The 12,965-nt window shown below is 28.3% G+C and overlaps 1 protein-coding gene across 3 annotated transcripts; it reads left to right on the plus strand.

Annotated features, from left to right (window-relative positions):
* The first annotated feature begins 2,362 nt into the window (after positions 1–2,362).
* Positions 2,363–6,893, plus strand: LOC110622513 (delta(12)-fatty-acid desaturase FAD2). 3 transcript variants are annotated; one of them, XM_021767039.2, is made up of 2 exons: positions 2,363–2,550; positions 5,550–6,893. In XM_021767039.2, the coding sequence occupies exon 2, from the start codon at positions 5,561–5,563 to the stop codon at positions 6,704–6,706; it is 1,146 nt and encodes a 381-aa protein (XP_021622731.1). In that variant the 5' UTR covers positions 2,363–2,550; positions 5,550–5,560; the 3' UTR covers positions 6,707–6,893. The 3 variants fall into 3 exon arrangements, with proteins under 3 accessions (XP_021622731.1, XP_043815893.1, XP_043815894.1); XM_043959958.1 differs by lacking the exon at positions 2,363–2,550 and adding an exon at positions 3,131–4,655; XM_043959959.1 differs by lacking the exon at positions 2,363–2,550 and adding an exon at positions 4,718–5,350.
* The last annotated feature ends 6,072 nt before the right edge of the window (positions 6,894–12,965 follow it).

Raw genomic sequence — 12,965 nt, forward strand, 5'->3', positions numbered from 1 at the left:
ATTTCAATATAACTATATGCTAATTAATATTTTAATTATTGTAAATATAGATATTGTGTTTGTTATTAAATATAGTAATAGATTAGGACACTCCATAATATTTTAATTCTTATAATTGTGGACATTGATGGTTACAATAAATATAATAAATTAGAGACTTTAATAAGAGCTCATATTTATATTTTGAAAAATAAATTGAAAAAAAATGTTAATTTAAAATTTTAGGCAAATGGCAGAAAGTGCAAACCGAACTCCAGTTCTTGAAATTGACATACATACATTACCGTCCCACTAAGCAGTCATAACAATAAATTTGTCAATTTATTCCCCTAACATAAAAAAAAATCTCCAAAAATTGCCTCTATGTCAACAACAAACTTCTGAAGATATTTCCACGCCACCAATATCAATTCCACCGTTCGAATAAATTCTACAAGCGGACGGCTATGATGTAACATTTTGTTCCCAGAATGAATTCTATCACCGTAAAGGATAAGAAAAGACCAGTTAAAAGTTGCCACGTAACATCAAAAATGAAATGATTAGATAAACGATAGATACAGAGGGGCTCCCAGCGGCAAATTGATATTCTCCAGTGACATGGCGAGGCATATTACCCACCTGTTGTTCATGGTTTTTAAAAGCGGAGATTTCCAAATTTCTCTTTCAATATTATTATTATTATTAATAGGTTAATATTTATATTTTTAAAAAATATATTAAAATATTTTTATTTTTTATTTTTATTAATAAAATAATTTTTTAATTAAAAATAAATAAATAATAAGAAAAATAATTTTTAAATTTAATTTTATCTTTAATAAAATTTCTTATTTAATTATTAAATATTATTATGATTAACAAGTCAATTATTATACTTTTAAATATTTATTAAAATATTTATATTTTTTGTTAATAAAAATTATTTTTAATTTTTTATTAAAAAATTAAATTAAAAAGATAAATAATTTAATTTTTTATTATATTTTTATTAAAATTAAATAAAATAATTATTTTATTGATAAAAATAAACGTTTTAATAGATTTTTTAAATTTTATAGATTAATTAATATTAATATTTAGAAATTAAATAATTTAATTTAAAAATAATATTTAGTGTTTTATTCAATTAAAATATTATTATTTAATGATTAAAATAATGAATTATAAAAAATATTTTTTATAATAATTGATTAATTACTAGTAAAATAACTACATTAATTAAAATGACTATTAAAATAATTAATATTTTAAAATAAAATTTAAATGATTTATTCCGCATAAATAATTATATAAATAATAAATTAGTAATTAAAAATTTTAATTTTTATATAGATGTATACTTAAAATAAAAAAAAATATTGATGCATAAAAGCGAAGTGTTTAAAATATATACATAACATTAACACATAAAATAACAAATTAATTACATTTATGTTAGCTATATAATTGATTTTATATCTATTAATAAAATATAGTCCATATAGTTAAATAATAAATTTTATATTATAGTTCTTAATACAATCACCACTCCATTTACTTTTTAAAGATCAATTTACTTGTGAAAATAATTTATATTTAAAAAATATTTTTTAATAAAATAATTTATTTTTTATTATTTAATTTTAATTTAAAAAATAAAATATATTAATAAATTCATATATTGAGATTTTAATAAGAATTTTAAAATATGAAAAATAATTTTTTAAAAGAAAAAGTCATTTTTAAAAAATAATTTAATTTTTATTGATAAAAAATATTTTTTATTAAATAATTTTTTAAGTATTTTAAATATTAAAAAAATGAAAAATATAAAAAATATTTTTCACGGAGAATAAAGTTAAATAAGTGTGTATTAAACAGAAATAAAATATAAATTTAATAAATATATTATAATTTTAAAAACGCAAAGTCTATAATTTGAAAACAATAAAAAAATTAAATTCATTATTTAAAAAAGAAAAAATATAAAATAATACGTAAATAAAGACTAATTAGGATATATAAAAATATTTTTTTAAACAACAATTTAAAAAATAATATTGAGTATTTAATGGAGTCAAATAATACATATTTATAGTAATTGTTGATTAATTACTATTAAAACAACGTATATTATCCCTATTAAAAACGCTAGAATTACCAAAACAAGAACCCTCATGAGTTTTTCGAACTAAATAAATTAGATGTTAATTTATTTATATAAATTTATTTTGTTTAAAACTTGATTTAAATAAACTTAGGAATATAAGTACATGAATTTTAAATATTTTTGTAATTTTGCGTCTCGAGTGCTTATAGTGGCAACTACCAACTAGACGAAGTTTTTTCCATTATATAATTTCCAGGAAGGTACATTTGTTGGTATCTGGTGGGTCCCATTAAGCAATTGGAGAGCAAAGAAGCGCAAGTTTAAGTAGCGGCCTTTCGTGCATGCTTTGGAGGGCAGGGCCGGCGATTCCACGGCCACACAGAGAAAGAGAGAGAGAGAGAGAGGAAAGTAAGAGATATTTTCAGATTTCCAGACCTTTCTCTCTCTTCTTCTACCAGGTACTCTACTCATTCTGCTTCTATCCTGCATTTTCCTTCTCTAGATTTCCTTTCTGCTCACATTTTCTGTTTGGTATTTGGTTTCATTAAGTGTCTTCGTTAAAATCCTGTGAAATTCGCCTGAAATCTGTGTTTTCTATGTAATGTTACTCAGATCCAGGTAAAAGCTAGTAATTTCTATTTTGTATTGTAGATTTTTCTCATCCGCATTAAGATCTTCTTTTCCGAGCTTAGATTTGATATATTTATGAATTTAATTTGTAAAATCAGTTATCGGAAATTTATTACCGGTTGTTTTCCGACATTGAAATCATTTTCCTTTTTTTGTTAAGCTTTCGCTCTCTGATGGAGGCTTTACCTTAGTTGATCTGGTGTCCTGTCTATTCCGTGATTTCCTTTAGGCTTGTCACGTGACTTCATGCTCAGTGCTCTTATGTTTTTTTTTTTAAATCTAATACGTTGTTTGGTATGATAGCTCTCTATTTTCTATTATTATATGAGTGATTATCGTTGTTTGGTTTATTATTAATTAAGAAATCTCTGACGGCGATTTCGTTTTGTTTTAAGCGGCTTTATACGGCATCTTGATTTTAATACTGGAAAATGCTTGCTATGGTGTTCTAATGCAATTTCTTGCTTTGGATTCTCCGGATTCCTTATTGGTTTCTCTCTTATTTTATTGAAAAGGTTTTTTAAGGAGTTATATTTTAAATTTAATATCGGATCTTGTATTCTTGTTTGACCGCACATGTAAAGCAAGAATCCGCCAACGGTAGGTTTGTAAAGAAAAGTACGCTAGTTTTGATTTATTAATTTAACACCGGCACTTATGCTAGTCAATATAGGAATTTGCACCTAACAAACATCCAAACATAAATTCCTACCATTGGAATCAAAATGGGCGGTTGCGGCTCAGTGCGGGGAGTCGTGACGAGGTGAAATTAGTTTGCTTTAATCCCTCAAATAGCTGTGATGTGTTTGGCCAATAGCAATTGATTTGGTGGAAGATTTCTGTCAGTGTCACAAAGGAATTGTGTCTGTTCTGGTTAAGAGCGGACTTATTGGAATACAAGCGTTTTTCTGAAGCCACCATTATCTTTCTTTCTTTCTTTCTTACTTTTTTTAATTGTTTGAGACCCCACCTCTAGTTGCTTCCTTTAACTGGCCGCACGGAGTGAAATTTGGGTCCGATTCATTTTGGCCGATAATTATTGACTACTGTAGAGTTCCGGTGAGCTGGGTTTTATCTGTCGATGAAGTGGTTCACTGTATTTCAGCTTTTAAGTTATTTTGGATTGTTGATGGAGTTGTAAACTAATGCTTATTATGGTCATCCCTTGTCTTGGAAAGTCTAACTTTGTTGCTCCAAAAGCTGGTGCATGGTCTACAATTAGTGGTTTTCAACCAATGGGTGGCCCAGAGGGTCCGGTATTGCCGTATTGGAGTCTCTATTTCATCGAATATTTAACAATAATAATAATAATACTAATAAAAAGCAGAATCGATTCATCATCACGTGTCTACATGTGCATGAAGGCACTAAAAACAGAATTACTGCCCCACAGGAGTACAACTGTACAAATTCACATCACTCTGGTACAAATTAGGCTTCACATCTCGTGGACAACCCACGATCTGGCAATTTTTTGCCAATTTGCCTTGTGAGTGCAAATTAGTGTCGGCTTGCTGTGTGTATGTGAAAGATAATTTTCATCTTATTTTTTATTTTTGTGGACCTCGTCTACTTGGATTTTACGGAGCTTATCTGGCATGCTGTGACGTTGATGTTAAACTGTGACGTGTAGGCAAGTTTAGCTCTTGTGCTATCGTAAAAAGAAATTGATGGCAGATAGAGCAATACTCGTAGACGGGATAGAAGGGGTTTTAAGTTAACTCCATTGGGAATCAACAGACTACACAAATTCTGCTTATACTACCACTTAAAATTTTATTGTCGGTTCCGGAACCCTTTAATATATTTTCTTACTCTAAGTGATTTCTGTCTTTAAAAGTCAGCATACTATACATGCTGCGCATATACCGAATCTTGGTCAATTGTGCAATTAGATTATGCACGAAACAAGTGACCGACCACAAGAATTGAAGTATGAAAATTTTGACAAGCATAAATTGTTGCCATTTTGCTTTATGGTAGACTTATCGTTTGTTAATTGCGTGGTCCATGAATGTCTCATGTTCCATTTCTCATCTGAATGTCTGGTGTTACTTTAAGGAAGCATGGGCATTGCCTCGGCTTTCCCCCGACCATTTCTGCATTTACTTTTATTCAAATTCCATCTAGTTTCTTTGTGTTAAGTTATCTCTTTTATTTTCCGCATTCATTCTAGCATCGAATTTAGTTTTATGCCCTCAGTTTAGAAACTGCATTCTGGTGCACCGTGAATTTTGGTTATTTTCTTAGAAAAAGGGCATTTTAGCCTGCTTGAATGCCTATGACGCATATCAAAAGGATTTTCCTTACTGATACTCTTTGGTACATATTTTACCAATGATGATTAGTATTAGGTGAAGAATTGTGCCATTTCTTACACTGTCAATTTTCTGCCATACTAATCCTTTGTGCATCTAGTTTAAGATTTTTATTGCTTGGTTTGCTATATCTGTCCTTACAATAGGTATGAACCTTCCTATTATTATAGGAATTACTTTCTCTTATAGGATTACAGAAGGAAAGAGAGAGAGAAAGATAGAGATGGAACTGTTCCTATTCAAGCTTTCCTTTTGTATCCTCGTGCCTAAGGTTCTTATGAGAAACTGCACGGGCTCTAACTTGATGCATGTAAGATTTAGTGAATAGTTCATTGAGTCGGGTTTTAGCATGATTTGATTTAAGTTAGAGTTTTACATGTTTTTTGTGGTTAATTGACGGTTGATGTTGTAATTGATGGTTTATTTTGGACATGTTAATGCCTCTAGATTGGATTTAGTTCATTATATATCCGCCATGGAGTAACTTACATTACAACCCTTATTTCCAGGTTGTGGAGCCATGGGAGCCGGTGGCAGAATGTCTGTTCCTCCTTCACCCAAGAAGTTGGAATCTGAAATCTTGAAAAGGGTTCCTTACTCAAAACCACCATTCACGCTTGGTCAGATCAAGAAAGCTATCCCACCTCATTGTTTTGAGCGTTCTGTCCTCCGTTCATTTTCTTATGTTATTGTAGACCTAACCGTTGCCTTTATTTTATATTACATCGCCACCAACTACTTCCAACTCCTCCCTCATCCTCTCTCCTATGTGGCCTGGCCAATTTACTGGTGCATCCAGGGATGTGTCCTCACTGGTGTTTGGGTTATAGCACACGAGTGTGGGCACCATGCCTTCAGTGACTATCAATGGCTTGATGATACAGTTGGCCTTATTCTCCACTCCTGCCTGCTGGTTCCTTACTTTTCATGGAAACATAGCCACCGCCGTCATCACTCCAACACAGCCTCCCTTGAGGAAGATGAAGTATTTGTCCCCAAGAAAAAATCTAACACCCGTTGGTTCGCCAGATACCTTAACAACCCACTAGGCCGTCTCCTTACACTTATTATTACTCTTACCCTTGGCTGGCCTCTGTACCTATTATTCAATGTCTCAGGCAGGCATTATGATCGCTTTGCCTGCCACTATGACCCATATGGACCTATCTACACTGACCGTGAGAGGGCTGAGATATTCATATCTGATGCTGGTGTTATTGCAGTCGCCTATGGTCTCTTCCGTATTGCTGCAGCGAAGGGGCTTGCTTGGGTAGTCTGTGTTTATGGAGTTCCTTTGTTGGTGGTGAATGCATTTCTTGTTACGATCACATATCTCCAGCATACTCATCCTGCATTGCCACATTATGATTCTTCCGAATGGGATTGGCTAAGAGGAGCTCTAGCAACCGTCGATAGAGATTATGGTATCTTGAACAAGGTGTTTCATAATATAACAGATACTCATGTAGCGCACCATCTCTTCTCAAAAATGCCACATTATTATGCAATGGAGGCAACAAAGGCCATTAAACCAATTTTGGGCGAATACTACCAATTTGATGGGACTCCTTTCTATAAGGCAATGTGGAGGGAGGCGAAGGAGTGCGTTTATGTTGAGCCAGATGATCGGAGCAAAGGCGTTTACTGGTACAAAAACAAGTTTTGATTATGAGGAAGTTAGCAAAATGGTGGTCTTGAAAGTTATGGCTTTCTGTTAGGAGTTTGTGTTCCCTTTATTGGTAATTTAGGCTGTTAAGTTTTCTTGGATTGAACTTTGAACGTAGTTGTGCCTTTGCTTTGGAATAATTTTGTCTTAAATTATGGTAGAAAAATTAAAAATTGCCGTTCTGTTCTGTTCTGTTATCATGAATGGAAGACTTGTTCCTTGAGCAGAATGACAAACATGCCTCAACCAAGTCTTATCATGCATTGCTCTTGACTTGCATGATGGATTATTATTATTATTATTTTCTAATAAGCGAAGCCAAATGTTAAGGATGGTTCAAAAAACCAAAAGAAAAAGGTAAAGGAAACTTCAACATCCACTGTTTGTCTCTCCATTTTCTCCCCATATGACAAGAATCAGAAGCAGGATATTCCCTTGCCTCACCTTTCACCTAAAGCTACCTCCCAAAACGTGAGGCCATGCGTACAAAGACACATAACTACAGCTTTAAAGATGTAAAACAAAAAAATCTCCGACTACAATTAAATCACTATTTTGCTTATATGAAGCACACATATAATCAAGCAAATCTATAGTATTAAATTTGCTAAAGCATCAAGCTTTTGATGATTACTTATCCTAACTACTAAATCCCACCTTTAAAAAAAATGTATTGAAAACATCACAAGTTTTACCTGAACCCAAGCTATTATACCTATTCAACATGTATATGCTGTATCATCTAAACTAGCCTCTAATATTACGATATATTCAAATTTTATTAGTTAGATATATACATCTAAATGCGTGTAAAATTTCTTTAAGAAAACAGTTAAAAAGTCTTAACTTATTAATAACTTTGAACATTATTAAGAATATACCAAGTATTAGCATTTGAAAAGATGAAATGATTAGAAAATATATAAGTGGAAATAAACCCACAAACCCATTCTCTTAATATTTTGAATTGGATATGATCTTGCCTTCTTTAATTCTAAGTATATTGTGAGTTTTTTCATATTTTTAACAAGTCTGGAAATGAATGGGAGGCTAATTGCCGTGCAGTAATAGAGGTTAAGAGTAAGAGAAAGAGACATAAAGAAGAGATTAGGGTGCTTTAGAAATATAATGATTTGTAAACTAAAATTTCATTTCTTTCACGAAAATATTTATTTTTTTGAATGTTTAAACAATTTAATAATTAAAAAATATTAAAAAATTAAGTTATTTTAAAAAATAATATTTTCCATATTTTTTTATATAAATTTAATAATATATTTTATTTTTTAAATTAAATTAAATAATAAAAAATAAATTATTTTATTTAAAAATATCTTTTAAAAAATATTTTCTTAGATAATTTATACTGCTTAAAGCATTGTTGTTGCATATATAATTTACAAAATCGCAAATCCCCTTTACATCTTTAAAGCTGTAATAAATGATTTATACTGCTTAAGACGTTGCTGCATACATAAAATAATAAATAGGCCGAATTTATGTTAATAAAAAAGAAAAAAATATAACAATAATAAGTGGAAGATAATTTATTAGTGTTGAAACCGTCTCTAGAATTTTAATGTCGCATTTAAAATTTAATAATTTTAATTTGCTTCTATTTTGTTTATTTTTTTTAATATATTAAAAATGTCACTGCTAATAAGAAAATACTCTTGTAAATTAATCTATGTATATATCTAAATCTTATCCGCTGATTGAAGTATAACAGCTAACTATTTTAATATAAAACATTAATACGATGCAAATTATTATCTATGTCATTCAAAATTTGTTTCAGAGTTTATTTTAATTATTAATCATTTAATTTTCATATTTCATAGTATTTAGAGATTAAATAACAAAGTATACAACTTTGTGTCCATTAAGAAACAAACATTTAGACAGTGTAATAATTCTTTAATTATATTCCACACCAATTATACAATACCCCTTTGCGTCCATTAAAGAATAAATATTTAGTCAGTGTAATAAATTATAAACTTATAATTTTTGTTACTGAAAATTACATCCCAACACTTTGAAATAAAAATATAATTAACTTGAAATCTTATAAACTAATAAAATATATATAAAAAAAATTATGTTATTAATACTTAAAAGATATTTTCTATAATTATTTTGATTTTAATCCATTTTGTTTATATTTCACTATTAAATTAAATTCTAATGATTCATCTTACAATGATTATTTGACACAGTGAGATTTATCCTATAAAAAACAAATTATTATAAGAACTCCTTAATCTATTTTTAATGATGACTATAACTATAATTACAAATAGAAGTCCAAAAAGGTTATCTTGCTTGTGTAGGACATCAGTTGTGGCATAAAGTATTCTTCTCTCTGTTTTCTTTTTTCTTTTTTATCGATAAATAATGCAGTTAGATCGATGTTGTCAACTATTGACACTTTAATACTCAAATTAATAATAATAATAAAAAAATAATATTTAATGAGTAAAAAGAGTTCTATAAAATATCATATATATGTCTAAAGATGATTATTTTCTTAAAATTTAAAATTAGGTACGAATATAAAGATATATTCTTAACTACTAACGAGTTAATTTATAGATTCACTTACTTATTGATTTTATTTTTGTTATTATAAATTATTTATTATCTATTATCTATGTTTACTTGTTAAAAAATTAGAGTAATTAATACCTGAATTTGTTAATGTTCATATAGTTTGGTAATTTTTATAGGTGAAACTTAAGGCTTGTTCAAATCCAATATAGAAGTTTTAACACAAATAAAAATATTTAAAATCGAAAAAAATATTATATAATATCCGATGATGACCGTTGGGTCTCACCACCCCGGTATAAGATCCAGGCCATGATAGTGACCTGATCCAAAGGTCCTAGTGCCCTTTTAACGAGCCGGCTTGAACAGCCCAGCCTTGAGATCGGGCCTTCTGCGGACCTCAGTCCTTTCACACCAAGTCCGGCCCGAGACGTGACAGGAGAAAAGATAGCAGACTTAATCACCTCGCAGCCCCATTTACACGCACGTCGGAAGAATTAAATGCCGCCTGGCGTGAAAAGAATATCTGACGGTTTCGTACGTACAGACCTGTATAACAGAGGTAAGTGATATTGTAGCGGAAAGACCGTTAGGCATCACTAGCAGACAAAAAGAAAAGAATAAAGGGGAGAGAGTATATTTCCCTCACCTAAGCCAACCCAACCATTATAAATCTCATTTTCTCTGGATTTCAGATTATCACCCGATAAATTTATATATTAAATTGATTAAATGTATGAATTAATTTATGTATTTGAGTGCGTATAAATTTTTTAATTATTAATAAATATCTCATTGTCAAGCACGAGGATTGACTAAATGTGGAGTAAACAAGAATAGTTGCTCTTAAGATGAGTTTGACGATAGCAATTTAAGTGTTTACATTTATGGATAATGACCTTTTTAGGTCCGTTACAATGTAGTTAAATAATAATAATAATAATAATAGAGTGGTTAAAAGACCCTTGACTTGTATGGTCTGGGTCTTCCTTCTTCATACATTTCAACTTACGTCATATTCGGAACCTAGACAGAATCAATGCATATTGGGAGCAATGAACACACAAATTTTAATGAAAACATGTTTTTTTTTTTAAAGGTTATTTAAAAATTTTAGTTAATAAAAAATAAATTATTTTTTAAAAAATAATTTTCGCTTTTAAAAAAAAGTCATGCTATATTTTTAAGACTTTTATTAAAATTTATATATATAAATTTATTAATAAATTTTATTTTTTAAATTAAAATTAAAAATAAATTATTTTAATAAAAAAAATAAATTAAAAAATAGGTGTAATTTTTATTGTGAAATGTTATTTATAATAGAAAAAATAGACGTTCGGAACTATTATAAAAATGTTGAGATAATATAATAAAATCATAACGGTCATATTTAATATTAAATGTGAATATCAAACATGGAACAACACAAAAATCTCATAAATAAAATTTTTAACGACTATAAAATCTTTTGAATTATCAACAATCCCCACATATTTTAAAAAGATTTTCATTGCTGAGTTTAAAAATTCAGTGCATATATTTCGAATTTGATGTATTTTGAATTTGATGTCTTTTGAATTATGAATCAGATTTAGATTAATAAGACTTAACATACAGATTAATCAGTGAAACTTTCATTTTTATGAATCAAAAATTATTTTTTATATGCTAATATCCTATCAATCTCATACCACTCAATAGATTTTTCAACATTATTTTGTGCTAATAGGCCATGCGTACACTTGATAGTTTATAAGTGCTTTAAAAATTATACCACAATCTCATAGAAGCAGCTCCTTTCTACATTTATATAGGTGATATCATCAAATGTATACTACAATTTATACACCACCCATAATAGATATTAATATCATTAAGTGTATACTATAATTTATACACCACCTATAAAATATATGAATATCATTAAAAATTTTAATCTCATCCTCCCATTAATGCAGTGTAGCACTTCTCACACTATAAGAAGGTACAATATTAAATAGTGTTAGCAGAACTAATAAATAACTTTTATTACCCATATAAACTTTTTTATGGGACCTCCAATTGTAAAGGTTGGATTCCTATCACTGTTAATTTCAGATTGGCTAAGTTTCATTCTGTTCTCCTCAATATTTCATTTATTAACTTCTGTTTTGAAATATTTAGTCAAAGAATTGGCCAAATTCACTTCTAACTCCGCGTAATTAATAGATATAATTTCATTTTCAACAGCTGCTTAACCACATCATGTCTTAGACAAATATATCTACTTTTACTATTAAAAGATTTATTATTTGCAATAGTTATTGTCGTTTGGCAATCACAATATCACTATTAATTTTATATTGGCTAAGCTTCATCCCCATCTCCTCAATATTTCATTTATTAACTTCTTTTTTAAAAGATTTAGTTAGAGAATTGGCCAAATCCACTTCTGGCTCCACGTAATCAACGGATATAATTTCATTTCTCAACAACTGTTCAACCATATCATATCTTAGATAAATATGTCTATTTCTACTATTAAAAGTCTTATTCTTTGCAATAACTATTGCCGTTTGGAAATCACAATATACGAATAATATTGATTTTATTCTCAATATAATATTTGCTAAGAAACTTCTTAGCCACTCAAGTCTCATTGTCATCTAAGCCACTCAAGTCTCATTGTCATCTAATTCCAGAATAATAAACTCCGACTCCATGATATTTTTTATAATAATAATTGATTCAAGTAATTACACAACTATCTAAATTAAATACATAATTTCAATTAGCATCATTGTATTATTCTAATACAGTGGAACATCCATCATATAAAATATCATAATTCATGGTACCTCTCAAATAATTCTTAAGTTTGACTAAAATAGTCCAATGATCATGATTAGATATGTGTAAATATGTTCAATCTATATAGCATAAACTATATTAAGTCTACAAATTTTATTAAATGCAATAATTTTCTAATAATATATGTATATCTAAATTGAACAATAATATAATTTCTATTCTTTTTTAAGAATTAGTATTGTGGGGTATTGAGATATCTAAATTTTTTAAGAAAAAGTTCAACATTAATGCTCTTGCGATATAATTATATTATCATTCTAATTTTAATACCCGAAATCACATTTACTCACTTTATATATTTTATATCAATTTTATATATGTCATATCATAATTTATATCAAATATAAATATATGAGCACATATAACAAGTAACCATTCATTCATCATTTATTAATTTCAATAGAAAAAGTAATGAACTTAATCAAAATTTGGTCAAATTTCTCACGCTACTACTTAAATACTTGTTTCAAAGCATATAAAAATTCAACAATTTTGTAAATTTTATTTTATTCTTCTTTCAAGTTGTACCACAAATTTGTTTTTACAAATCTCTCAAAAATAAAAATTCAATAGATAAATAAAGTTTTATATAATGAAACTAAAATAATTAAATTTAATTTTTTTCTTAATATTATTAAAAATAAAAATAAAAATAAAAATAAATAAATGTAAATTTACCCTTCAAAATAATAGCATAAAAAAAGACGGTCATAGGGATTAATAAATCATAAAAAAATAAAATTATAAAATTTATTTATTTAGTTCATTAAATAGATATGTCAATTAACCAAGAAAATAATTTAGTTAATCTCGTCTAATTGTCTGGTTGGTTCAATCTGATAGTAATTTGTTTAAA

Source organism: Manihot esculenta, chromosome 9 (genome assembly GCF_001659605.2).
Source record: "Manihot esculenta cultivar AM560-2 chromosome 9, M.esculenta_v8, whole genome shotgun sequence".
NCBI lineage: Eukaryota > Viridiplantae > Streptophyta > Magnoliopsida > Malpighiales > Euphorbiaceae > Manihot > Manihot esculenta.